Source organism: Manihot esculenta, chromosome 11, assembly GCF_001659605.2.
Source record: "Manihot esculenta cultivar AM560-2 chromosome 11, M.esculenta_v8, whole genome shotgun sequence".
In the NCBI taxonomy this organism is placed as follows: Eukaryota; Viridiplantae; Streptophyta; class Magnoliopsida; order Malpighiales; family Euphorbiaceae; genus Manihot; species Manihot esculenta.
The window spans coordinates 2,042,248-2,069,696 of NC_035171.2; the positions used below are offsets into that span (position 1 = coordinate 2,042,248).

Consider the following 27,449-nt stretch of genomic DNA (forward strand, 5'->3'; position numbering starts at 1 on the left):
AGGAGAAGACTCAGTCACCATCATCTTCAAACTCCATATCTGCAAAAATTTGGAAGACTATATGTGAGATATAGATATTCAACCAAAGGTGAAGGTGTTCTTATGGAGAGTTATGTTGAATGCAATGCATTGGCGCATCATCTAGCGAAACTGGTTTGTGCTAATTCTCTGCCTTTTAATTGGATTTCTTGTATGCTTAGGAAGCTGAACGATATTTGTTCTTTGGAAACTGCTTAATGCAATATCATCTCTAAAAGAAAAAAATAGAGGGACCAAAAAAAAATTGATAAAATTTGAGGGATTAAATACAAATTTGGTTATTATATTTGGATTCCTATGCTATAAATCCCAGTGGGAATAAGCAATTCCCAATATTTCCTTCCTAGGGTTTACGGAGGTTGTCTTCTGGATCCTAACGATGCACGTCTCCAGAAAGAAAAAAGCATTGACGGATCTAGATGGTCTACCCAAGCAATGCGAAGAAGGAGTTGCCGATAAAGCCACCGGTGAAGAGGATGAAGATGCCGATAGCACCATCGGTGAAGAGGCTGAAGATAGCTCCGACGGTGAGGAAAGTGAGGAGGGCTCCCCGTTCGATCCTTACAAACTCGGTTCCGAAGTAATAGTTTTCGACCCATCCGAGGGTAACAGAGATGGTTATGGATCCGATGACACCGATTACGAGGGCGAGCAGAGGGATGTATATCTTAAATACAGACGTCAGTACAGGGAAAGCGAGGTAATTATATTATCACTATTGTCTTTGTATTTTTTTTTTTTATAATTACCTTTTTTTAATGGATTTGAGTTCCTACTTTAGGGATTTGATTTTGATGATTATCCCAAGCCAATTAAGGGAGAATTGTTCTTTGGTGTTGCTCGTCATGTCAATTTGGAAGATGAAGATGGCTTTTATACCAAAGGCTGCAGAGAGGCACTTGCATATGCTGTCCAGGAACAGAATAAGAAGGTGGACATCTCTGTTATAGATGCTGAATATTGTAAATTTTATCCAAATTTACATGCATATTTTGAATAATTTGATTGTATTGAAAGAATTCCTCACGGATGAGACACAAATATCGATAGTTTCGTATATTCTTAATTGCTTTTGCATTATTTCTATACACCTCCAGATTATTAATTTCACACACATTTCATGTTTGTGTAGGGTGCAAATCTGAGACATCTTGAGATTATCAAGGCAAATGTTGAATCAATCGGATTGTATCACATAACTTTCAAAGCTGAAGATACGAAACTAGGGGAAACCAAAGTTTATCAAACTAAGGTCTTCTATAGTTTGGTTCCTGATCGTCACCAGGATCAAGTCTTTATTTTCAGGTTAAAGGAAGGTAATTTAAAAAATTAAAAAAAAAAAAAAGAATTTATATCTGTGCACTACTCATGTTTAAATTAATTTGTTTTATTTTATATGATTTTTTATTTATTTTTTATGATTTTTTTTTTCCAATGATCTATGTTAATTGATGCTTATTGTCTATTTATTGTAGATGACAAAGCTAATTGAAATATGAGGAGAATACTGGAAGATACTTTCTATAAAAACCAAGACATGTCTATGGAGTGATTTTACAGCTTTTTTTAATTGAGAATTTGTAGTTCATGCTATGTTACAGTGATGATCGTTTATTAGACTTGCCCGTACTTTATGAACAGGTTATGATTTTTCTTTTTTTAATCTTGAAATAAAGTTATTTAGCCTACAGAAAAGAGCATATATTTTAATTATAACTGCTTTGAGATATTCATTTCAAAGAAAAATACTAAAAGTAACATCACTAGGGCTTCCAAGTATGTTAGCATTTTGTTTTAAATAAATAAGAAAGATGCTACCAAGGGAAAAATACATATAATTGAAAGAATCGAATGGCGTTGCAGGTGGAAGCAACTTTCTCCACTGTGCAGGAAGACATGTACACTTTAATTTGGCAAATCAATCCCTTCATTATTATTATTATTTTAGATATACTATCACTAGGAACTTACCCCTGTGATGCCATAGAAAAAATATTTACAGCACATATGCATAAATGGTCAATGCAAAACATATCAAATATTGCAATCACTCTAATTTTCTCTTAAATTTTTTCGGCCGATATAGCAAGCAGTAGATATATGTAAGAGCAAACATAAACACATACTAATAATAATAAAAAAAAGAAATATATGAACTCTAATCATGCCTTCTTAATAGGATATTTCATGATATTAGTTAAAATTAAAATATGAGAGTGACGAAGATAGAAAAAAATCAACAAGTTAAATCAAATTTGAAATTTAAGGTTCTCCATTAAAGAGTATGAGGTGTTAAAGAGCTCTCCCTATCAATGTTTTGATGAGCTCTTTTCTATTAATCTTCTGATAAACTCCAATAGTGGATCTCATCACAAGATAAGAAGCTCAACTTGTTTTATTGCTCATAAATTAATATCATACATATGATGAAGGGTTTATAATAACAAAGGAATTCTAATAGTATGTGTTTTATCTTGCCCCAAAATTGTATGAAGCCAGTAGTCAGACAAACATTGCGCACAGAACTTTGAGGTTCCAATAAGATACGTGTCTGAACTTGCAATTGAAGTTAAACCTTTTCATTTGGAATTTCAATATCCTAACATGTTCCTCGAACCATTTACGTGCATCCAACATCCACCAGAGAATGATCAAAATCAAAACAATACCCAAAGCCACCGTTGCATGATTCAATGTGTCCGAAGAAATTGGGTAATAAATTGGCAAAAGAAAAATAGGATCAGTTATAACAAATCCACAAGAACGGCAATAAAGCATAAAATGGCCCAGCTTTGACATTCTTCTCAGCCATTGCCATTCTAGTGAAAATTGGAACTGTATTTTCACCAATCCATCCAATTGTCTTTATAGAAGTTATGGCAGTGAAGACGACAATGACTTTTTAAGTGGGTAGTCCTAGCAAAATCCAGATGGCTGCATAGAGCCAACCATACTCTATTTGACGAAATTAGAATAAGCGAAAATAATATAGAGATGTTCACCGTGCTTGAGGAAGGAGAGTGAGGAGTGAAGGGTAACTACGAAATTAGAATTAATCGACTAACCATTCAATTGGACCGTTGTCTTTTCGGTTAACAAAAATAAAGTATAAAGATATTTTAATTTAATTTATAAAATATAAGAATAATTTGATACATGAAATTAATTATTTTTATTTTTTCATCTCAAATTACATAATTTTAGCAATTGAATTAAATTAATTTAAGAATTAATTGAATTGAATATTCATCTTGATTTAATTCGATTACAAAGTTATTCAAATTTCATACCATACAGTTAACTTGCATTTTCAATCAAAACATGATACAATTACGCAATGGAAAAACATAACACAATTATGCAATGAAAAACATAATACATTGTTTTAACCTTTAAAAAATAGAAAACCATTTCAGCAATCAAATGTAAAGTCACAAAATATGAAATTATGTATTTCAGCAAAAAACTTGCAATTGTTGTAGTTAGTTTTTTAAAAGAAATCTAGTAATTAGGAATCTAAAGGAGACTAGATATTGAGATAGATGAAAATTCAATAAGATCATTTTCAATGAATGGTGTGAACCATGAAATATGAGATTGAAATTGATGAAAACCGAAGATCATGAATCTCAATGAGATTTTAAACAACCTATGAAATGTGAATATAAAAAAAGACCGTAAGATAAAATCTAATTCTCTTGTGTAAAAATAAATATAAATTTTTGAAGATGGCATTAGTGTTAGTCAATAAAGAGAAATTCAAAAGCGTGAATGAGATGCGGCCTTTATTAATGGCGCAAATCAAATTCAAATGATATCAGTGGAAGAGAAATTAGTGAGAAAAAAAATAATAGCATTGATTCCATTCAAATGACAATGGAAGGATGAGGACTGATTTCAAATTTAGGTTTGTGCTTGTTTGTTAACTTGGTTATTTGCCTTGCCCTTATGCATTACAGACACCTTTTTTTATTTATCTGTATCAGTTCTTACTGCTTCTCCTATTGGTGTGATGTTTTTTCACATTTTCTTCTTTTTTTTCATTGCATTCAGTTCATGGTCAACGAGTCCCACTCAGGCCTAGCTTCTGAATCTTCCAAAGCTCCGAGGCTTTTCATTAAAGAAATGGTTATGAGGAATTTCAAATCTTACGCCGGCGAACAACGCGTTGGTCCTTTTCACAAGGTTTTCTCTTCATTTTAGTTTCCCCATCTTTACTTCTGTTTGCTTGGTTTCGTTTCTAGGATCTGTTTTGGCTGCTGAGAAATTGGAGGTGAAGAAGTGGAATTCACTCTTTGATTTTTAACAATTGGCGAATTTAGGGTACTTAGTTGCAATAGACGTAGTAATCTCAGTTATTTTGTGCCTTCTGTGTGTGATTTCAATTGAGAATTTATGAAAATTTCAAAAATTTTCCATGTTTTTCTAAGTTTCTGTTTTTATGAGAAGCAAAACAGATCACAAGAGTTCAATTGGGAATTTAGAAATATTTTCTTTCTCTAACTTTTCTCTTTTCTCTTCTCTTTGAGTTATCAGAGTTGTGGGGCCCAATGGGAGTGGCAAGAGCAATGTAATAGACGCTATGTTATTTGTATTTGGAAAGCAAGCAAAGCAGGTATTTTTCAATACATATCTTTCTGGTTTTAATTGGCATATGCAGAAGTAGAAACTGAGTGTTTTTTTTTTTTTTTTTTTTTGGCTGCCAAACCTACTTTTCTTTCACATGATTGTGAAAAAAAGGTGACTTTCCAAATTAAATATGAATTATTATTTTATTTTCCAATTTCGCGTGCCTAACTATTTTCTGTGGAATATGCAGATGAGACTTAACAAGGTTTCTTAGCTTATCCACAATTCCACTAATTACCAGAACCTAGATAGTGCTGGTGTTTCTGTTCATTTTCAGGAGATAATTGACCTGGTAATTTTAAGTTTCTAATCTCTCTCCTTTTCTCTGGTTCTGAATTTTTTAACCATCAAATACTATCCAGTGGCATTTATATGCTTTTGTTGTTTCTGGGAAAGCAACTAGAAGGAATCAAGTATTGTGTTTATGTTGTTTCTTCTTCAATAAAAAGGATCAATTATTGAAAATCAACTCAAGTCTGCATTCTGTCCACAGCAGAATTAATGCATATTTATGCAGAAAATATGTGCCTGAAATGAATTCTGATTCACAAACGATCAGCTGCTGAGAAATTGGAGGTGAAGAAGTGGAATTCACTCTTCATTTTTAACAATTGGCGAATTTAGGGTACTTAGTTGCAATAGACGTAGTAATCTCAGTTATTTTGTGCCTTCTGTGTGTGATTTCAATTGAGAATTTATGAAAATTTCAAAAATTTTCCATGTTTTTCTAAGTTTCTGTTTTTATGAGAAGCAAAACAGATCACAAGAGTTCAATTGGGAATTTAGATGAGGCTGAAGGCAATATAATTGGGGTTGATATGGAGGGATCTATCTGGTCCTTTAGACCGAGCAGAATGCCTTTATCTGCATGGACACCCTAGTCTTGCTTTCATTTGTTTTCCGGGGGGAAGTGATCTGTATGTATATTGTCGCATTTAGAGATTGCATGAGGCATAAGACATGATAACTGAAAATTCTCATGGACGTTGCTCTTCTTTTAGCTGTCTGCATGAACTCACAATTTTATGATAATTGGGATTGCTTATGGGTATATGTATATTACATTGCATTTGTTTTTGAGAATTTGTAATATACGATATAATTTGTCAATAGTAGTGAACCTTAGGTTTTGATATAACAGGTTAGCAAGCACAGCAGTTTCCAGGAAAGCAGGTGCTTCTATGTTGTTTCGACTGATGGTAGCAAACAAGATTTTTCCTATCGAAAATGCCTAGAAAACTTTATCAAGGGGAAGTATCCTGACTTGGCTCAATGATGCCAACGCTTCCTCAGATGATTTTGATTAGATACAGGCATTGGTATCTTCTGCAATGTATGTATGAAACAGATGTTTTGTGTTCATATCTATGTCTGAAAATTGAGGAATTTGTACTATATAAATATATGCTTATGTGCAAACAAGCGGAATAGATGAGGATGAAGGCAAGATATTTGGGGCTGATATGGAGGGACCTATCTGGTCCTTTAGACCGACCAGAATGCCATTATCTGCATGGACGTTGGGATATCTCTTCAGTATGCATGATATGATGCTTTGGTCATGAAGGGAATGGGGGTTTATTTTGTACCAGGGAAAATGAGGTTTATTTTGTACCAGGGGAATGGGGTTTTATGGTCCTGAATCTGATGAATTTGTATTTTTGTATTTTTCATGTATAGAAGAACTTTTTTGTGTAATGGATAATATGTTTCTTATATTAATGCCTATATTTTTTCTTCTCCAATGTATGTTTATCTTTTGTGTTTGCACAATGTTAATCTGATTGAAAATACAATTTTCAGTATAAATTAATTTGAAGTCAAGTCAATGTTAATCTGATTGAAAATGGTCACCTGTCCATTTTAGGGGTAGAGTTTACTACTCAGCAAAGATGGCCTCTATGTTGTTTCGACTAATGGTAGCAAACATTATTTTTCCTACTGAAAGTGCCTAGAAAACTTTATCAAGGGGCAGTATCCTGAATCTAGGACAATTCTCCATCCATCACCACTTTGTTTCACAGCTCATTTCTCAATAACAACATCCAGGGCTAGTTCCCCCTTCTGAGCACTAGAGTGATTTCTTATCCAAGTTGTTGTATCAGGACTAACCCAAATAATGCTTGCAGAGGAGGTGAGAAGTGCAAATGGGGAAGAATCAGTCACTGCTTTTTTAGATGCAGAAGTTGATGAGCTTATGGAAGATGAAATTGACTGGAACCTGTCCCCAGAGCACACATTTGGTTCTGAGAAGCCCATCTTTGAAGACACTGCTGAATTTCAAGAAAAGCCCTGGTCTAGTTGGGGAACAGATACAGCTGAAACACAAAATGCACTCTCCACAAAAGCCCAAGAGCAATCTGACAAGTCAAGTGGTTGGGATACTGCAGCTACATGGCAGACAAAAGAAAAGGAAAATACTGATGAGGCAAACACATGGTCTGGTTGGAGAACAAGGAAAATGGAAGAATCTGATCTCCATGCGATGAAAGTGCAAAAAAATCCTGACCTGTCTAGCAGTTGGGACAATGCAGTTGCTTGGCAGAAAAATGTCAGTGGAAGTACTGAGAAAACTGGAATTGAGACAAATTCTTGGTCTGGTTGGGGAACGAGGAAAACCGAAGCACATGATGACCTTGCAATCAAACCTCAAGAAGAAACTGGAAAATTTGATTGTGAAAAAAACCTGGATTCAGGTTTCTAATGTAAATAAGTAGGAAGGTGAGGATGAAGGTGAGGTTCAGCCCCAACTGCAAGGTCATCATGTGCTTAAAATTAAGAAAAAAAATCTCAAATTTAAATCCATAATCAAAATTATTTATATATATATATATAACTAATTGAGACAAATTCTTGGTCTGGTTGGGGAAAGAGGAAAACAGAAGCACATGATGACCTTGCAATGAAACCTCAAGAAGAAACTGGAAAATTTGATTGTGAAAAAAACCTGGATTCAGGTTTCTAAAGTAAATAAGTAGGAAAGTGAGGATGAAGGTGAGAAAGAACTAAGTTCTTCGGGGGCTTAATCTGGTCCATATCGACGTCAGAAGCTGCCAAAAAATACAAAACCCAAATAGGTTAGCATAATTCCCGGTGGAAGTCACGAAGAAAAGGCAAAACAGATAGGAAGGTGCAATACTCGAATCTCTGATATCCCTAAGATTACAGGGAAACATACACTTCTCAACATCGTACTTCTTATCAACAGAAGTCAGTCGAAGGTACCCAACCTATTCGGTAAGGCCCAACTGGGGCAGGTCATTGCGACCCGGAGGGACCCAGTCGAGTTCCACTCCCCACGACCGATCGGAGTCTGCCTTCAACTCCGCTACAAGAAAACCTTCTACCCAGCCCTTTATAGAATCTTTGTAGCCCGTGAAGATGGATAACCCTCCACGGGGGGCGAAATAGTAAAAACAGTTACTTGCCCTAACAAGACGGAAAAAGGTCACGAACAGACACGCCGTGGGCGTAAAGCTCCAGCTCAGGCAAATAGATTCGAAGGAACACATAAACAAAATAGAATTTGGGGACAACATTCGAGGGGTTATTCCGAAATACTGAAAAACCTCGATGAAAAAGGAAGTGAACGGAAAAGTCAGACCGAAATCCCGCTGTTTAGCAAAAAAGATTATGCTACGATCCTTCTGGGGATCTATCAAACCGGGAGGAGGAGGGTCCGGAAGAACGATTCTTTCGTTTCGGTGAGGAGCCCGGATAAGGTAAAGAGGAGTATCCAAATACCTCCGGGAAATGAGCTTAGTTATGGTAGAGGAAGTGATACATGACTCAAGATTAAAAACTTCAGGAAGCTTAGGGGTTTCCATGGCGGTAGAAGAGGCGTACTTGAAAAGCTGTTAGGGCGGACGAGCAGAGGAGAATGAAGAAGAACAGAGAATAGGAGAGAGCTAGCGTTCTGAAGAGACAAAAGGAATTCAAAATGTGAAACAGTAATGAAGCAAAAAGTTGTTCTGCACAGTTTTGTCCTGGGGCGGCGTGGTCATTATTACTCTCGATACCGCCGGATTTCTTCACCCTGGTCTGGGGCCAGGCCCGCGATACCAGCCCATTATCTAGAGGCCCTCAAGCCTCACACACGCACCAGGTCCGGTCCGCTCATATTAAGACCGGTCTCCAATCAATTTCCTCAATCAGGCCGGTCTAGCCATTCGGGCCCGACGAGCGAATTCTCCTTGGGCTCGGCTCATGTCTCATCTTTCGGTCCAGCCCGGAATCAGGATGGAAGCCCACCTGTCAGTCATGTGGGACCTTCCGCATGCACGCGCATGGGAGAATCAGAGGCCGTTACGTATGGAGCAGGGACCTGATTTTCTCGTACGTCCATATCTACGTGGCAGGGACAGGTGGCTCAATGCTGGCCAGTCTGTTACGCGTCACTGACAGACAAAGGGAAACAGATAAAAGGAGGATGATTCTCCTCTAATTCTAAGTTTTTTTCATTGCTTACAGAACCTCTGTAAAATCCTATTTTTCTGGATCTAAGATCATCAATAAATATTTAATTTTATACTTAAAATTAAAAATTAATATTAATTTATTTAAAATATAAATAATCAATATTTTACTTATTTTTATAAAAATGGGTCTTTTTTTTTCTTTTTCCAGAAAATGGGTCTATTTGACCTAAGAAAAAAAGTTTTAAATTTATTTGGACTAAAAATTTAAAATTCTCTTTGAACTAATTTGACTTTTATCCTAGTATTTTAGGCTGATATAACCCTTACCAAAGTTTTTTAATTAACTAATCATTATTAATTTTTTTTAGCGTTATTATTTTATAAAATAATATTTTTTAATATAAATTCATTCCGCTTATTAAGTGAAACAAAACATTTTCTCTTTTAAACTTTAAACTTGAAACCATTGAGCGAAGAAAAATATATTACAATATCTTATTTTATTTTTTGAAATTTAAAATAATATAAAAAAATAATTTTTCATAAAATAAATTATTTAATTTTATTAATATACTTTGTTTTATATATTAATAAAATATGCAACTTGCCTACAAACAATAACGGATGGCAACAACAGCCGTAATGGTGGTGGTGAAAAAGTAAAATCATTTAAAAGAATCATTTAAATCAAAGCATCCCAACATTTTGATGACTCCTTGTATAATTTCTATCTATTAGCATTGTGCAATCATGCATGTCATGCTAGATGCTAAGAGAATAATAAAATAGAAAAAATTTCAAAAAATGAGTTATTTGAAAATGGAAGAGGAAGAGGCGTATGAAGAAATGTACGGAATTAAGATTGTGAATTAAGATTGTGAGAGTAAGTTTTATATAAAATGAACATATTAAGATTACATTTTTGTGAAATGTTTTTTTTTTAAATTAAAAGGAAAACTCATTTTAATTTTAAGTAAAAAATTAAGACTTATATTAATATGAACTGAACTAAAGTTTTAAATATAATTAGAATCAATGATATTACAAAAAATTAATAAAAGAGCAAATAAGTATGACTTATACTTTTTAATTTATAAGTTTATAATTTTCACATTTGATATTATAATTTATAATTTTCTAGCATAAAAATGATGAATAATTGGTTAAAGTATAGAATTGAATATTAATAGTTGGATAAATATTGTTTAGTCATATATATTATTTTTCATAAGACTAACAATTAAAATATTATGTTAAAGTTCTCTATAGAAATTCATAGGGATATATATATATATATATATATATATATTTTAATTTCATTAATTTTTATACTATAACTTTTTTATTCTTATAAAAAATATTTTTTCCACAAAAATAGATTAATTCTACTTCTGTATTTATTAAAAAAAATGTAGTTAATATACTTAAAAAAAATATTGTTTGATCTTTTCGCAGTATATTATAAGCTTATACTAATAATACTAAAATTAAACAATTCTAATTATTAAATTATTTTAAAATTAATTAATTTTATTTTTAATATATTTTAAATATGGGTATATTAATAAATAAACTATATGTTAGAAAAATGACTAATTATAAGAAATAAATATATAATTATAAAATAAAAATAATATCAAAATTTGCTCCTTAAATTGAAATTCTAGCTTCACCACTGGCCAACTAAAGGACTAATGTTTGCAGGAGAGGGGGAAGGAGAGAACTGATGCATCCCTTCATTCTCTCTGGAAGGATTATGGCGCTGTTTGCATTGGCTAATGCGTTTACTCTTTGGTTATTCAATTGGTTGATAAGGCTTTTGGCTAATGTTTTGTCAGTATCAGAGCTGTGGCAGTGTCCTTTCCAGTTTTTTGGCAAAAAAAAAAAGTTGAGGGACCAAATAAACAATTAATAATATTTGAGGGATTAAATACAAATTTGTTCGTTAAGGAAAAGAGAAAAACACGTATTGGATTCCTTGATCTAAATATCCCGTGGGCGAAAGCAATTCTCAATATTTCCTTCCTAGGGTTTACTGAGGTTAGGAACGATGGATCTAGAGGGTCTACCCATGCTTTGCGAAGGAGGAGTTGCCGATAACACCACCGTTGAAGAGGTAAAATTTGCCGATAGTGAGGGGGTTAAAGTTGCCGATAAGCCCATCGGTGGAGACGTTGAGGAGGGCTGCGACGGTGAAGACTTTGAGGAGGGCTCCGACGGCGGAGACGTTGAGGAGGGCTCCGACGGTGAAGAGGGCTCCGACGGTGAAGAGGATAGCTCTGACAGTGAGAATACTACGAAACGTATCCTTCTCAGGAACAAAGATGAACCTTACGGCTATGATGACCCTGACTATGAGGGCAACCAGAGGGATGTCTATATTAATTACAGACGACAGTATAAGGAAAGCGATGTAATTATATATAACTATTTTCCCTTTGTAGTTTTTCATCTTGTACAATTGCATTCTTAACGGATTGGACAACCTTCTTCTCCAGGGTTTTGATTTTGATGACTATCCAAAGTCAGGTGACGGAGAATTTTTTCTGGGTGTTGCTTTTCATGTGGATCTTGAAGATGATGATGATGAATTTACTATAGGCTGCAAAGAGGCCCTTGCCTATGCTATCGAGGAACAGAATAAAAAGGTGTGTTGCTAATCTTAGATGCTAAATATTGTAACCGATTATACATAAATAGTTATTTTGCATATATTTTTTAATTGTACTTAACTTAGAGTTTTTTTTTTCTATGTTTCGGATTATTAATTACATATCCATCTTAAATTTTATTTAACAAAATGTTTGTGTAGGGTGCAAATCTGATACTCCTTGATATTATCAAGGCAAATCGCGAATCAGTTGCTTTGTATCACATAACTTTCAAAGCTGAAGATGTTTCTCTTGGAGAAGTGAAAGTTTATCAAACTAGAGTCTTCCATAGTTTAGTTCCTGGTCACAAGGAGACTGTAGTACATATTTTCAGGCTAAAAGAACCAACAAACAAAGGTAATTGATTTATGTTAATAGTTAGCTTATTTTTTTTATTTTCTGTTGTCTTTTATATAGCTTTGTCTTTTTTATATCTTCTGTGTTATTTGCTTTGACAACCTTTTTATGGTTGATATTACCTGGTATTGATGGGATAATTGTTGCACTTTTTTCCCTGTGGTTCAGAATTAGCATTACCTAAACTTGAGTTTGAAATTAATTATAATTTATCTATGTTGTCTATAACATTCACTCAGCTAATTTGCCTGTGCTGTTACTTTTTTGCCTTTTATTTAATGAACAAGCTAACTGATGCTTATTTGTTTATTTACTGTAGATGATAAAACTGATTGAGATATGAGGATAATTGAAGGTGCTTTATGCAAAAATTGACAGCATGTCTATGGGGTTGCTTTTACAACTTTTTCTGTTTAGAGAATCTGTAGATGATGGGGACAATAGTTTGATATGGTTGAGAATTAGTCTTTCCTGTCTCAATATTTTATGGATAGATCATGAAATTTTTATCTTGGAAAATAATTTGATTTTGTTTGGAGTCACTTATATTACCTGATTTTGCTTTAGGTGCCATTTCAAACTATGCTAAAATATAACAAAATGATTCTATTCAATAATAGAAATATAAGTAATTTATATATATATAAAGACTACGTACTAAACAGAGGGAGGGACTTAAAATAACTAAGGGGTTCTATATATTATGCAACTCCAAACTATAAAATTAATCCATTACCAGGCTAACAAAAAAACCTAGAAAACCCACTGAAAAAGCATGAGGAAAAAAATCATTTAAAAGACCTACAATACAGCAGCTTTCCAAACTATTAATTATGCCATACATATCAAATCATTTCCATTTGTGAATATTGGCTACTTGAAGGCATTTTGAAGGAGAATTGATAATATTATTATCTTTTCTAGTCTAGTGTTTTATAGTCAAAAGTACATCTCAAAATAATTTCAATAGATTTTTTATATAGCACACTACTCAAAAATATTAATTAATATATAGACAATTAAAACAATAATTAAAAAAATTTACAGAAATAAAAGAAATGGAGTCCAGCGACGCTAAGCTGACGGGACAACAAGGGAAATATGGTTATATTGATTTTTGTCTTTTTCTATAAGAGAAATATGGGTATATTGATTTTTGTCTTTTTCTATAATAGTTGGTTTTGCTGACAACGTTAAAAAGGTGTCTATTAATTTAACAATATTATACATTTAACTATTTTTTAAATATTAAGTAATTTATATAATTACTACATAATTACCTTAAAAAAATTACTACATATTATTAGGGGTGAGCATTCGGTCGGTTCGGTTCAAAACCGAACCGAACCGAATAAACCGAAAATCGAAATTTTAGTTTTTATTAAAATCGAATCGAACCGATTTTGGTCAGAAATCGAATCGAACCGAACCGGTCTGATTCGGTTCGGTTCGGTTTGATCAGTTTCGATTTTTAATATTTTTTTAATTTTTTACTCTTTATTTTTAGTATTTTAAAATTTAATTAAAATATTTTAATTTTAATATAATTTAATTTCTCTATATTATTGAAAAAATATATTATTATCCCTAATCGGTTCGGTTCGGTTTTTTCGGTTTTTTTCTGATCAAAACCGAACCGAACCGAAATAACCGGAATTTCTGAAATTTAAAATCGAACCGAACCGAAATGTATAAAAAACCGAACCAAATTTTCAAATCGGTTCGGTTCGGTCGGTTTTTTTGGTTTGAACCGGATTCTGCTCAGCCCTAATACAAATACAACATAGCATATGATACAAGTATATCAATATATTTAAAAAAAAGTATTTTGATATAAATATAATAATTCAATTACATATATATTGAATTATCAATTTTATGGCATTGATTTATATTTAAATTATAAAAATATTTTATTTCATAAAAATATAAAAGTAATAATTAAAAACACACATGTAATATTAAAGTCTGATTTTTAATCTCCACCTTTTCAATTAGGTTTTAATTTTTAGTTCAAACCTTTTGATTTAATATTTTCTAAATTTCTCTCCACCTTTATTTTTAATTTTAATTAGATTTATCATCAATTTTTCAATTCTATTTTTTATTAAAAAAAAAGGTTTTGTTTTTGTTAAAAGGCAAAATTTGTACTCTTTAATCCTAGCCTTTAATTTTTTTTCATATATATTTTATTTGCAATCCTTGGATTGTTATAGTAATAATGGCTTTCATTTTCTTTCTAAGGATAAATCTAGACTATCAAACATAAAAGATAAATTTGTACTAAATTGATCTCTATCTTTAATTTTTTATACTAAATCAGCACACCATCTATTTTAGGGCTTCTGAATATGTTAACATTTTATTTTAAATAAATAAAAAAGGTGCTATTAAGGAGAAAATATATATAATTGGAAGAATCTAATGGCATTACAGGCAGAACCAACTTTCTTTACGGGTCAACCAAAACGCAAAGAGTTCGACGATTCAATATATGACTTTGCCGATCCATTTAAATGGTGACAGTCTATTTTAATAATTTATTTAATGTAGAATATTGGAAGAAATTAAATTAATTTTATATTTCTTAAATAACCTGACTACATAATGACACAAATAAATACACCTAAAATTTTAAATTTGTGAAAATTATCAAGGCAATTATAGAACATTGTGCATTTGTATTTCACAAGCATATCAAAACCTAAGGTCTTAACCTTGAAAGGGAGCTGGCAGTGCCATCCCCAAGTCCCAATCCTGTAACGCTAGATTGATCTTTTGAAATACTTTGTTCTTTCAAAGTTACAGAAATATATGCTTCACTTACTATTTCTTTCTTTTTTAAAAAAAATAATAAATATATATTATATTTGCTCATCACCATCATTGGTAGAGATTCGAAATTCTTAATCACATTAGCTAAAACTTTTGTTAAGATTTTAAACTTTTTGTAATAGAATTAATTTCATATAAATATTTAATTTTTACTCTGATGACCGCCGGGCTTCCTCTACCCTGGGCGAGGTCGGGTCTAAGAGGAGAATAATGGCTCAAAACCCATTAAACCCTCCTTAAGCTGACCAACTCAGCATCTTAGACCTCGACCCAGACACGCCGGACCGGATGGGTTACCTGCAAGTCCAGACCCAGCAGGAAGAAGCCCAGCTCCTTGATGTGATGTGAGGGAGAGGAGCTGGTCCAGTCACTTCGCAGCCCTGCCCGTACGCGCGCCGAGGGAATTAAATGGACGTCTGGCGTGGAGAGGAGTTCTGACACGTCCGTACGTACGGGCCTGAGTGACATAGACAGGTAGCACAATAGTAGGAACAAGAGGGGCAGGTAAAAAGGGAGGGGTCTTCTCTTTCCTTCTTCTTCCTTTTCTGCTTCTTCCTCAGCTCCATTTTTTTATTTTATTTTTCTCTATAACTCTTGTCTATCCATACTACCCTAGTTCATGAATCTGACTTAAACGTCGGAGGGCCTCCACCGGGGGCATCCCCGATAGACCCCTGACCATCTTTCCTTATTTTGTAGGTCCTTTCATAAAATCGAACATTGAGAGACCCATATGATGGAGCAAGAAGAAAACCAGATCTATCATGGAGTAAGAGGAAAATCAGATTTATCAATTGGCACCGTCTGTGGGGACGAAAGAGATTTTTACTATCTCTAAAGTTCCTAAATTCACCTATTGAGATCCACGTGAAGGGTATGAAAGTTTATACAAAAGCTGGAGGTTTACAATAACCCAGCTGAAAAGAAAAATTCATTATGTTCAGGATTATTTTGATAGTCTGTCATATAGTTTATTTTAATATTTATTGAATTTTATTACTACTAACTTTTTCCTTGAAACCTGGTGAAGTGAAACTTCATATCAAAATATTTATCTATGAATATAAAATTTTAATATTTTCTATAAAAATAAATAAGTAAATAAAATAAAATAAGTGATATATATATTTGCAGAAATTTTGAGGTCGGCCGTATATATATTGTAAAGATTAAATGGGCAGGTTGGCTATAGGGTCCCAAGTTATGAAATTAGAAAGAAAATTAATAAATCAAAAAAGAAAAGAAAAGAAGGATCCGCGAGGAAAAGTAAAGCAAGTAAGGTAAATTGGACAGCTCTCTGACCAGACAACAAATAGGCAAGATTGGACTAGCATTTCAAGTCAGATGGGGCACAATTCATTGCCAATTGACATTGAAGTAAGGTACACATAAAATTGCCACCTGTTTATCGCTTGTCATTAGCATAAATTATACTCCAGTTCTTATATTGTCTTAGAATTTCGAGACTGCCTTTGATTACCGTAATTGTTTTTTATTAATTATTATTGAATACAAAGGATTTCATAGATTATTAAAAGATATGCTTTTGTATGTAAATGATAACGCTAAATTTAATTAAAGTATACTTATTTGAGTTTACATATCTTGACAATTGCTTATATAACATTAAAATTCAAGTATTGTCATGAAAATTTTATTATTAATGTTAGTACAGACATTCCTAAAAAAAAAAAAAAAAAGAAGATCATCTATTTTATAGATTGAAAAATCTTGGAGAAATTTACACATGCAAAATATTATTTATTAAATATCTAAATTGCATGAGCTAATATTGTTAGTTAGAGCTAATATTTACATTCATCTGAAATATGAAACTAAGTGCCATGACATATTATTTATTGATGAATATTATTGAATTAACAACGAGCATTTTCGTTATATACAATCTGTGCAAGCTCTTATTTTGCAGAAAAAATTCTGAATCTTGTTCAAGACCTCAGTGAGGTAGGTGACCGGCCTCGGAAAATAACCCTCGGCACCACAAAACCAGCTGAGATGACGAAGCGACAATAAGGTCAATGAGCCTGAATCCCATGCAAGGCTAAAGAGTCTGGAAGCGACATTAAGGCCTAAGAGCCTGAATCTTGCGCAAGACCTCAGTGAGGTAAGTGACCGGCCTCGAAAAATGACCCCCGGCACCACAAAACCGACTGAGATGACGAAACGACAGTAAGGCAAATGAGCCTGAATCCTATGCAAGGCTAAAGAGCCTGGAAGCGACAGTAAGGCCTAAGAGTCTGAATCTTGCGCAAGACCTTAGTGAGGTAGGTGACCGGCATCGGAAAATGACCTCCAGCACCACAAAACCAGCTGAGATGACGAAGCTACAGTAAGGCCAATGAGCCTGAATCCCATGCAAGGCTAAAGAGCCTGGAAGCGATAGTAAGGCCTAAGAGCCTGAATCTTGTTCAAGACCTCAGTGAGGTAGGTGACCGGCCTCGGAAAATGACCCTCGGCACCACAAAATTGGTTGAGATGACGAAGCGACAGTAAGGCCAAAGAGCCTGAATCTTGAGCAAGGCCAATGAGCCTGGAAGCGATAGTAAGGCCCAAAAAGCCTGAATCTTGCGCAAGACCTTAGTGAGGTAGGTGACTGGCCTCGAAAAAAGACCACCAGCACTACAAAACCGAACTGAGAGGACGAAAGGAACTGTTCTTTCACCTTTTACTAAAAAATAATGTATGCTCACAGCAAACAGCGGCATACACTAACAACGCACAAAAACAACACATAAGAACACAGTTCTGACCTCACATAAAAGATTGGGGCACTGGACCATAAATGAAAAGTTAAATTCCGACCTCCCAAAGGAGCTCGGGTCATAAGGTAAAGAGACTTTGACCTCACACAACAACCAAAAGCGCCAAAGCGCCAGGCTGACCTCAAGAGGATGCTGGAACAGAAATAAAAAATCTAAATCTGACCTCTCGAAAGAGCTCGAATTACAGGCTAATAAGACTTCGATCTAGCAAAATAGCCAGTATATAACGAAATTAAACTAAGGCGCCCCAATGCCCGTATCATGTAGCAATGCGACCTACTAAAGGTCAATGCAAGGCTCACGGCGCCAAGGCGCCAAAGCGCCATGCCGATCTCAAGAAAATGAGCTCGGTACTGGTAAAGCCAATAGGCAGACCAAATTAAGGCGAGGCAAATCCTAAGCAAAATGCATACCAAGATAGAGAACCAAACAAAAGATCAGGGGCAATCATAAGAGGCATCGACCTCGAGAATTGACCGCTGGCACTAAAACCAGCTCAGCTAGCCTAGAGAGAGGTCTAAGCATAAAAGAGCCCGCAAAACACTCGAGGGTAGACAGCCTAGAAAACACTTGGGGGCAAAAAACTCAACTAACTGAGACATACCCGAGAATCAAATGCTCAGATAAAGAATCAAAGAGACAGGAGCAGCGTAAAAGACCGAATAAACCATTTTGAATGACCGGATGGGGCAGTAGAAAGCCCTGACTCATTAGGATATAAAAAAATCGAACCGCAGTATGGTCAAGTCCAAAACAGATCTATCATGGAGTAAGAGGAAAATCAGATTTATCATACTCATTTTCATATAAAATTAACTTTATATTATATATATATATATATATACACACGCCTTTATCTATCGGATTAAGTCAAGATAAACACTTTTATATTATATTTATTTTAATTTTTTGTATATGTAAATTTGTGAATCCGTTATTAAAATTATTAGATAAATTTGCTTTAAGATATTCATTTCAAAGAAAAATACTAAAAAGTAACATCAAGTTAAATACCAATTGAATCACAAAGAAAAAATAGAGGAAAGTTGAAAAATTCAGGTTTGCGCTTAACTGCTTAGTACTTGAGGCACTGAATTTTTATAACAATTGCTCTTTGTAGAGTATGTGCAAACAAGCAGGTCTTTAGAAAGAAGCTCAACAAAAATCCAACAAAAACGGTAGAAAAAATATATAAATAAAGGTTAAAATACCAAATACAAATCTTACAACTTTTTTTTTTTTAACAATGCAAATATATTGCAATTTTCAAAGCCAAACTCATGATCCTACAACTCCACCAGCCCGCAATGGTCTAAGGTCCAACAACCAAGTCCAGCCTGCCGCAGAAATTTTCACGCACCTACAACGACCGCCAAAATCGTCGAACAAGCACAACAACACCAACCAGAAGATGATAGAAACCACAACAAAACAAGCATGCATGCGTCGATCGTGAAACAGAGAAACTCTTAAGATGAACAGTAACAGAGTGTGGTCCATAATAAACCCAGAAGCACACAAGGAGGGCGACGCCGCAGAGTCTCGATCATTCGTGTGCGGTACCTCGCGTCACATCTATCAAATCCTCTCAGAAAATCCAAGAAGAGCCACCAAGCCCTCTTCCAGATCCAGAACAGCATCCCTCACAAAGAAGCAATAAGAATCTGTAAAAAACAAACACAACAAAGAAAACTAGAAGAAAACTGAAACGGTTGCCATTCTACAGTAGTGAGGGAAAGCCACAAAGGACATGGACACTCCCTGCCCAAAGGTATTTTTTTGTCCTTATTGCTTTGTATTAAATGTATTATTATTCAAACATTCTATCATTTTTGCTCGTATCCGGTTCATGTGAACCGACAAATAGATAGATTTTTTCATACAAATTGGTAGCCTTCATATGTAATAGATCTCTTGATATGCTTTGGATCTGTGTAGACAGAACTAAGACAATAATTTTCTACTAAAAAAACCTATAGTGATATCAAGAAAGATATATGTACTCTCAATCAAGGAAACATATCCTTAATTATTTACTTTACCAAGATGTAGAAGAAATGGGATGAATTGTTATATTTGCCACCTTTTCCTGAATTTACCTATGGAGCAGCTAGATTGATGGCAAATCTAGATAACGAGGACCGACTCATGCAATCTTGATAGGACTTAATGAAGGCTATGACAGACTTGATTTCTAAACGAATCAAGTTCGAATTTAATTTTTAGGCTCATTTGATAAACGAGCCAAGTTTAAACTTCATAATATTCGGATCATTAAGCCTGGTTTTCGAGTTCATGAGTAGGCTCGTGAACGGTCTTCTTAAGCAGACTGAGATTAATATCATAAGAGAAATAAACTCAAGCGTTGTATATATTTTCATAAACCAAATTTAAATTTTCTAAAATTCAACTCCATATAATTTAATTGCACTATTAAAACTTGCATATATTTAGATATTTAAGATTTAAAAGCTAATTTTTATACGTTAACCAGCTAATTTATATATGTATATATATTTATTCAGCTAAAATTATTTAATTTTAAACTTACTAATTTTAAATTAAAACTCATTATACATGTAAATAAATTTAACTATTTGAGACTAAACTCGATAAAAACTCGACTCATCTAAATTTGTTTGCTAAACGAGCCGATTTTAAACTTATTAATACTCTGTTTGAATTCAAAATGAGTAGAACTCGAGTTCGGCTGGAGCTCGAAAAATTTTAATGAACCAATGTTGAACTCTTTAAAACTCCATTCGACTTGATTCATTTACACCTCTATGAATCAGTCATGTAGTCGAATGGACAAGCTATATTATCGATCCAACACGTGCCTTTAGAGCTATAATAGTTTTATCGAATATATGGATGAACGGATCATTGGTGGTTTTACTGAATAGATGAACGATTAAATCATGATATATTTATTGAATGACGAACGAATAGATCGTGATGTACCTACTAAACCGATGGATGAATGAACCATTTCAGAGTGTTATATTAGTCTTTTAGAGCTTCAATTGTTAGGGCTTGTAAGAAGAAAATGAAACAATGATTGGGGAGCAACTCCTTAATTTTAATTTTTAGTTTTTTTTTTCTTTTACATAAATTTGAGAATTAGGAAGAAGCTTGGTTTTAATTTGGGAAATCTAAAACGGGAAGCAAGTATTCGATGAGTTTGCTTTTATTGTTATTTTCCTTTTTGAATAATAAATATTTAATTTTATACTTAAAATTAAAAATTAATATTAATTTATTTAAAATATAAATAATCAATATTTTACTTATTTTTATAAAAATGGGTCTTTTTTCTTTCTTTTTTTTTCCAGAAAATAGGTCTATTTGACCTAAGAAAAAAAGTTTTAAATTTATTTGGACTAAAAATTTAAAATTCCCTTTGAACTAATTTGACATTTATCCTAGTATTTTAGGCTGATATAACCCTTACCAAAGTTTTTTAATTAACTAATCATTATTAATATTTTTTAGCGTTATTATTTTACAAAATAATATCTTTTTAATATGAATTCATTCTGCTTATTAAGTGAAACAAAACATTTCCTCTTTTAGATTTTAAACTTGAAACCATTAACCGATGAAAAATATATTACAATATCTTATTTTATCTTTTTTATAAAATAAATTATTTAATTTTATTAATATACTTTATTTTATATATTAATAAAATATACAACTTGTCTACAAACAATAATGGATGGCAAGCCGTAACAGTGGTGGTGGAGAAGAAGAATCATTTAAAAGAATCATTTAAATCAAAGCATCACAACATTTTGATGACTCCTTGTACAATTTCTATCTATTAGCACTGTGAAATTATGCATGATGCTAGATGCTAAGAGAATAATAAAAAAGAAAAAACTTCAAAGCACGAGCTATTTTTAAAATGGAGGAGAAAGAGGTGTATGAAAGAAATGTACGGAATTGAGATTGTGAGAGTAAGTTTTATATATTAGAAGAGGCAAGAGTCGTGGCTGGAGCTTCAGAAGGAAAGAGGGGCGCTTCAACGCTTGCAGAGGGAAAGTGGCACGCGGATCATGCTTCCAAAAGAGGAGGTGCGCGCATGGTTTGCAGAAGAGGTAGGAGAATTCAGTAATTAATGTGCAGAAGTGGAAAGATATCTGTCCAGTCTTTCCTTTTTAGGTGGAGCCTTCGTTTGAATTTTGAATGCTGAATGCATAATAGGAAGCGTATCTCCTTGAGATCATGCTGCCTAAACAGGAAGATATGACTGCTACAGTGTGTACACATCTTTTGAACAAGGGAATAAAGATCTGCGATTTGAAATTCAAATAATCTTCTGACTGAGCTTTCCTTGTTTGATTTTGCTTCTGCACTTTCCTCATTTGAAGGCTTTCCTTTTCTGAAAACTTGCCTTATTTGGAAACTTTCCTTTCTTGGCACATGTTCTAAATAAGGCAGGAAAGATTCTGCCGTTCGAATTTCGGACAGTTTGCTGACTGTGCTTTTTGACACTTTCCTTATTTGGCACTTTCCATATATGAAAACTTTCCATATATGAAAACTTTCCTTATTTAGAACCTTCCATATACGAAAACTTTCCTTTTTTGGAACTTTCCATATTTGGCACTTTTTGGCAGTTTTAAGAGCATTTTCTCCAGAATGTCTTTTTACACCTAAAATCTGCAAAACATGATTAAAACCACAAAATTAGGTAGAAAAGATGTAAATAAACATCAAGAACATAGTGATAAAATGGACTAAAATATGCTCTATCACCTGCCTACCCTGCCTGTAACGACCCGAAAATCGGACCACTACCGGCGCTAGGATCCAGATCGGCTTAAGGCCGCCGGGACCCGTAGCAAGCCTGACATATAATCTGAAAACCTGTTTAATCCCATACATGATCAACAATATACATAAAAATTTAAAACTTTTCTTTCATTCATTTCCTCATACACCAATCTCAACCTGTACATGCACTGAACATAAACATAACTATAAACATTAATCCCTCTGTGGGATCTCATCAATGTCCCCAATGGGTGACATAACCTGTGTTAAGTTGGTTTACATAAACATCAATAAACATTAAGATCATGTATTAAAAAGGGATTACAATATACTATGGTCAAGCACACTTCTAAACCTCAATATCATCATTACCTTACATAACTCAACATTTTTCATGTCCACACTATCTATTACAAAATAAGGACTTCATTACTCTTGCTGACCTCCTGGTCTACCCTGTACCTGCAAGCCTGGGGGTTAAGGGAGAGGGGTGAGCTACAAGAGCCCAGTGAGCAGAATAATAAAACATTTAAAACATATGCTAACATGAAATGCATCACATCACAGCTAATCACCTCAAGGATGAATTTGTCACCAATAGTCCCCTACATGGTCCAACTGTGCCAGGGGCGTAGAATGGGCCTCGCTGGTCTTTCTCTTACATAACATAACATAACATGGTCCAACTGTGCCAGGGGCGTAGAATGGGTCTCGTTGGTCTTTCTCTTACATGGTGCCAGGGGCGTAGAATGGGCCTCACTGGTCTTCCGTACCGTATCCTCATCATCATAACATATGGGGACTAAAGGATCATTCAACATTCATCCACATCATCAAACATATTATGCAATGCAACATATTCGTGAGTCTAATGCAAACACCCTATTATATCTCATGGCATTCATGATGCGTGAATCATGCTAAAACTAATTTATTTATTTTAAAGCATAAAGAGTTATTCCACTCACCTCTAGCTGAAGCTCTACTGACTATGAAGTGACTGACTCACTGCTGGGGTCCTCGGTTCCTCGGGTCCGAACCTACACAGGTGGACTCAAATGAGGGACCAAACATACATGAACATAACTCTAAACTACTCCCCAAAAACCCCCTAGAACATCATGAAACAATCATAGAAAAACATGCAAAAGAGGGCTGGACAGGGCACTTTCGGCGGAGATTTATACTTTTTAATTTATAAGTTTATAATTTTCACATTTGATATTATAATAGTTGGATAAATATTGTTTAGTCACATATATTATTTTTCATAAGACTAACAATTAAAATATTATGTTAAAGTTCTCTATAGAAATTCATAGGGATATATTATAAGCTTATACTAATAATACTAAAATTAAACAATTCTAATTATTAAATTATTTTAAAATTAATTAATTTTATTTTTAATATATTTTAAATATGGGTATATTAATAAATTAATAAATAAACTATATGTTAGAAAAATGAGTTATAATAAGAAATAAATATATAATTATAAAATAAAAATAATATCAAAATTTGCTCCTTAAATTGAAATTCTAGCTTCACCACTGGCCAACTAAAGGACTAATGTGTGCAGGAGAGCCAAACCCATTGATTAATGTAGTTTTTGAGAGAGAATTAGATATTCAGTTTGTGGCAACATGGGATTGGGGTTGTCATTTCATTGTCTTTGAACATTGATTAAAAATTTATGGACTAATTTGACTTTGTTACTAGTATTTATAGGCTCAGATAGAGTTTTTGAATTAATTAGAGAGAGAACTAATGCATCCCTTCATTCTCTCTGGAAGGATTATGGCTGTTTGCATTGGCTAATGCGTTTACTCTTTGGTTATTCAATTGGTTGATAAGGCTTTTGGCTGCCACTGGAAGAGTAAGGTCTTTGTCAGTATCAGAGCTGTGGCAGTGTCCTTTACAGTTTTTTGGCAAAAAAAAAAAAAAGGTTATTTATATATTTTTTTTAATTATTCTTTGTCAGTATCAGAGCTGTGGCAGTGTCCTTTACAGTTTTTTTGGCAAAAAAAAAAAAAAAGTCGAGGGACCAAATAAACAATTAATAATATTTGAGGGATTAAATACAAATTTGTTCGTTAAGGAAAAGAGAAAAACACGTATTGGATTCCTTGATATAAATATTTCCTTCCTAGGGTTTACGGAGGTTAGGAATGATGGATCTAGAGGGTCTACCCATGCTTTGCGAAGGAGGAGTTGCCGATAACACCACCGTTGAAGAGGTAAAATTTGCCGATAGTGAGGGGGTTAAAGTTGCCGATAAGTCCATCGGTGGAGACGTTGAGGTGGGCTGCGACGGTGAAGAATTTGAGGAGGGCTCCGACGGCGGAGACGTTGAGGAGGGCTCCGACGGCGGAGACGTTGAGGAGGGCTCCGACGGTGAAGACGTTGAGGAGGGCTCCGACGGTGAAGAGGATAGCTCTGACAGTGAGAATACTACGAAACGTATCCTTGTCAGGAACAAAGATGAGCCTTACGGCTATGATGACCCTGACTATGAGGGCAACCAGAGGGATGTCTATATTAATTACAGACGACAGTATAAGGAAAGCGATGTAATTATATATAACTATTTTCCCTTTGTAGTTTTTCTTCTTGTACAATTGCATTCTTAACGGATTGTACAACCTTCTTCTCCAGGGTTTTGATTTTGATGACTATCCAAAGTCAGGTGACGGAGAATTTTTTCTGGGTGTTGCTTTTCATGTGGACCTTGAAGATGACGATGACGAATTTACTATAGGCTGCAAAGAGGCCATTGCCTATGCTATCGAGGAACAGAATAAAAAGGTGTGTTGCTAACCTTAGATGCTAAATATTGTAAATATTATCCTCTACTGAATGAATTTCTCACCGATTATACATAACTAGTTATTTCGCATATATTTTTTTAATTGTATTTGCCTTGTTTTTTTTTTTTTCTATATTTCGGATTATTAATTACATATCCATTTTACATTTTATTTAACAAAATGTCAAATTTTGTAGGGTGCAAATCTGAGACTCATTGATATTATCAAGGCAAATGCCGAATCAGTTGCTTTGTATCACATAACTTTCCGAGCTGAAGATATTTCTCTGGGAGAAGTGAAAGTTTATCAAACTAGAGTCTTCCATAGTTTAGTTCCTGGTCACAAGGAGACTGAAGTAGAGATTTTCAGGCTAAAAGAACCAACAAACAAAGGTAATTGATTTATGTCAATAGTTAGCTTATTTTTTTGTTTTCTGTTGTCTTTTATATAGCTTTGTCTTTTTTATATCTTCTGTGTTATTTGCTTTGACAACCTTTTTATGGTTGATATTAGCTGGTATTGATGGGATAATTGCTGCACTTTTTTCCCTGTGGTTCAGAATTAGCATTACCTAAACTTGAGTTTGAAATTAATTATAATTTATTTATGTTGTCTATAACACATTCACTCCCTTAATTTGCCTGTGCTGTTACTTTTTTGCCTTTTTCTTAATGAACAAGCTAACTGATGCTTAATTTGTTTATTTACTGAGATGCGAGGATACTGGAAGGTACTTTATGCAAAAACTGACAGAATGTCTGTGGGGTTGCTTTTACAACTTTTTTGGTTAGAGAATTTGTAGATGATGGGGACAATAATTTGTTTGATATGGTTGAGAATTAGCCTTTCCAGTCTCAATATTTTATGAATAGATCATGGAACTTTTATCTTTGGAAAATAAAACTCTTTTAGCTTATATTAAAATTTTAAATAAGATGCAAGCATCCTGCATGTAATTAGGCATTATTTCTTTTAATAGATTAGTTTGCCTTAAAAAAATTTTTTTTCTTTTATTTTTTTTAAAACAAAAGTGGAGTGCGGATGAAATATACTATACGATGGGAGATCATGATTTTAAGATAAAAATTGAAAACTATGAATCTGAATGAGATTATCAACAGCCCATAAGTCGAGTTAGTGATATTAAAATTACTTGTAAGTTGTAAAATTTTTAATCTTAAATTTCTAATATATATGTTAGGCTTGACTGAAAATTCTTAATTGCCCCTTTTTAATGGTTAATGTCTTCACTAATATCTGCACTCTTCCATGAAGCTTGAGAAGGTGGAGAGTGGACTCCTTTCGGATGTTGGCGATCTTCTAGACACTTTCCTATGAAGATCAGCCTCTATTGGTCTAATAGATACCCTTTTTTGCCTGATTTTTTTACCTTAATATTATCAATTGTGTTGTTACCCTCCACCTTAAGGGTAATAGTTTTCTCAGTTGAGGCATAAAAGACGAGTCTGTATCTAGAGAAACGTTGATGTCTCCTATGGCTTGCTTAGCACAGAAACATTGAAGTGGACTTTGAAAACCCACCCCAATAACTTTAACTATCCAGAATCATCTTATGTAGGTTTCAAAGATGAGAAGAGTGTTGATCAAGCTTTGAATGCCTAGTATCTCAATGGTGGTGAATCAATAGTTCTATTGCCCTAAGCAAATTATGCAATTGGTGACTTGGAGAAACCTGAGCAAGTAATTGGTTATGAGCCGTTAAGGCTTGCAGTTATGATAGGCTTTAGATATGACATTAAAACGGTTTGTCTTATTTGTTACTAGGTTGGAGAGAACTAATGAAATATAAATGCAAGCCTAATCTTTGTTTAATTGGTCAATCTCAAGAGTCACCATTATTTTTAGTTCCATTGAATTTCAATGATGACCATTATGGCTATAGCCTAACATTTATTTTTATTTATAAAAAAAAGAGAAAACAATAATGAACATACATTATTATACATAAAAATAACCTTTTTTTTGTTTTCGGTTTTAAAGTAAACTTATAAATTGCTTTCAAAAAAGGAAAATAGACTTATAATTATTTTATATTATATTATTATGAGATAACAATAATACAAAGATAATATGACAATGTCATAATAATAATAATATAATATATTTATTAGTAGATTAATGAAA

At 33.7% G+C, this 27,449-nt stretch overlaps 2 protein-coding genes and 1 long non-coding RNA gene across 9 annotated transcripts; all 3 read left to right on the forward strand.

The window, feature by feature from the left end:
- The first annotated feature begins 346 nt into the window (after window positions 1-346).
- LOC110626492 lies at window positions 347-1,725 on the forward strand. Its single transcript, XM_021772414.2, has 4 exons — window positions 347-739; window positions 821-970; window positions 1,172-1,355; window positions 1,515-1,725. Exons 1-4 carry the CDS (start codon window positions 419-421, stop codon window positions 1,529-1,531), a joined length of 672 nt encoding a protein of 223 aa, XP_021628106.1. The 5' UTR covers window positions 347-418; the 3' UTR covers window positions 1,532-1,725.
- Window positions 1,726-3,805: 2,080 nt separating this feature from the next.
- On the forward strand, window positions 3,806-6,413 carry LOC110626494. The gene is made up of 5 exons (XR_002489732.2): window positions 3,806-3,946; window positions 4,093-4,224; window positions 4,576-4,654; window positions 4,859-4,960; window positions 5,810-6,413. It is a non-coding gene; the product is annotated as an uncharacterized LOC110626494 (long non-coding RNA).
- Window positions 6,414-11,055: 4,642 nt separating this feature from the next.
- On the forward strand, window positions 11,056-27,145 carry LOC110626490 (spore wall protein 2). 7 transcript variants are annotated; one of them, XM_021772410.2, is made up of 4 exons: window positions 11,056-11,490; window positions 11,585-11,734; window positions 11,899-12,094; window positions 26,884-27,145. In XM_021772410.2, the coding sequence occupies exons 1-4, from the start codon at window positions 11,137-11,139 to the stop codon at window positions 26,925-26,927; spliced, it is 744 nt and encodes a 247-aa protein (XP_021628102.2). In that variant the 5' UTR covers window positions 11,056-11,136; the 3' UTR covers window positions 26,928-27,145. The 7 variants fall into 7 exon arrangements, with proteins under 7 accessions (XP_021628102.2, XP_043817576.1, XP_021628101.2 ...); XM_021772409.2 differs by having other exon boundaries at window positions 11,059-11,499; XM_043961642.1 differs by lacking the exon at window positions 26,884-27,145 and adding an exon at window positions 26,580-26,627 and having other exon boundaries at window positions 11,059-11,499.
- The last annotated feature ends 304 nt before the right edge of the window (window positions 27,146-27,449 follow it).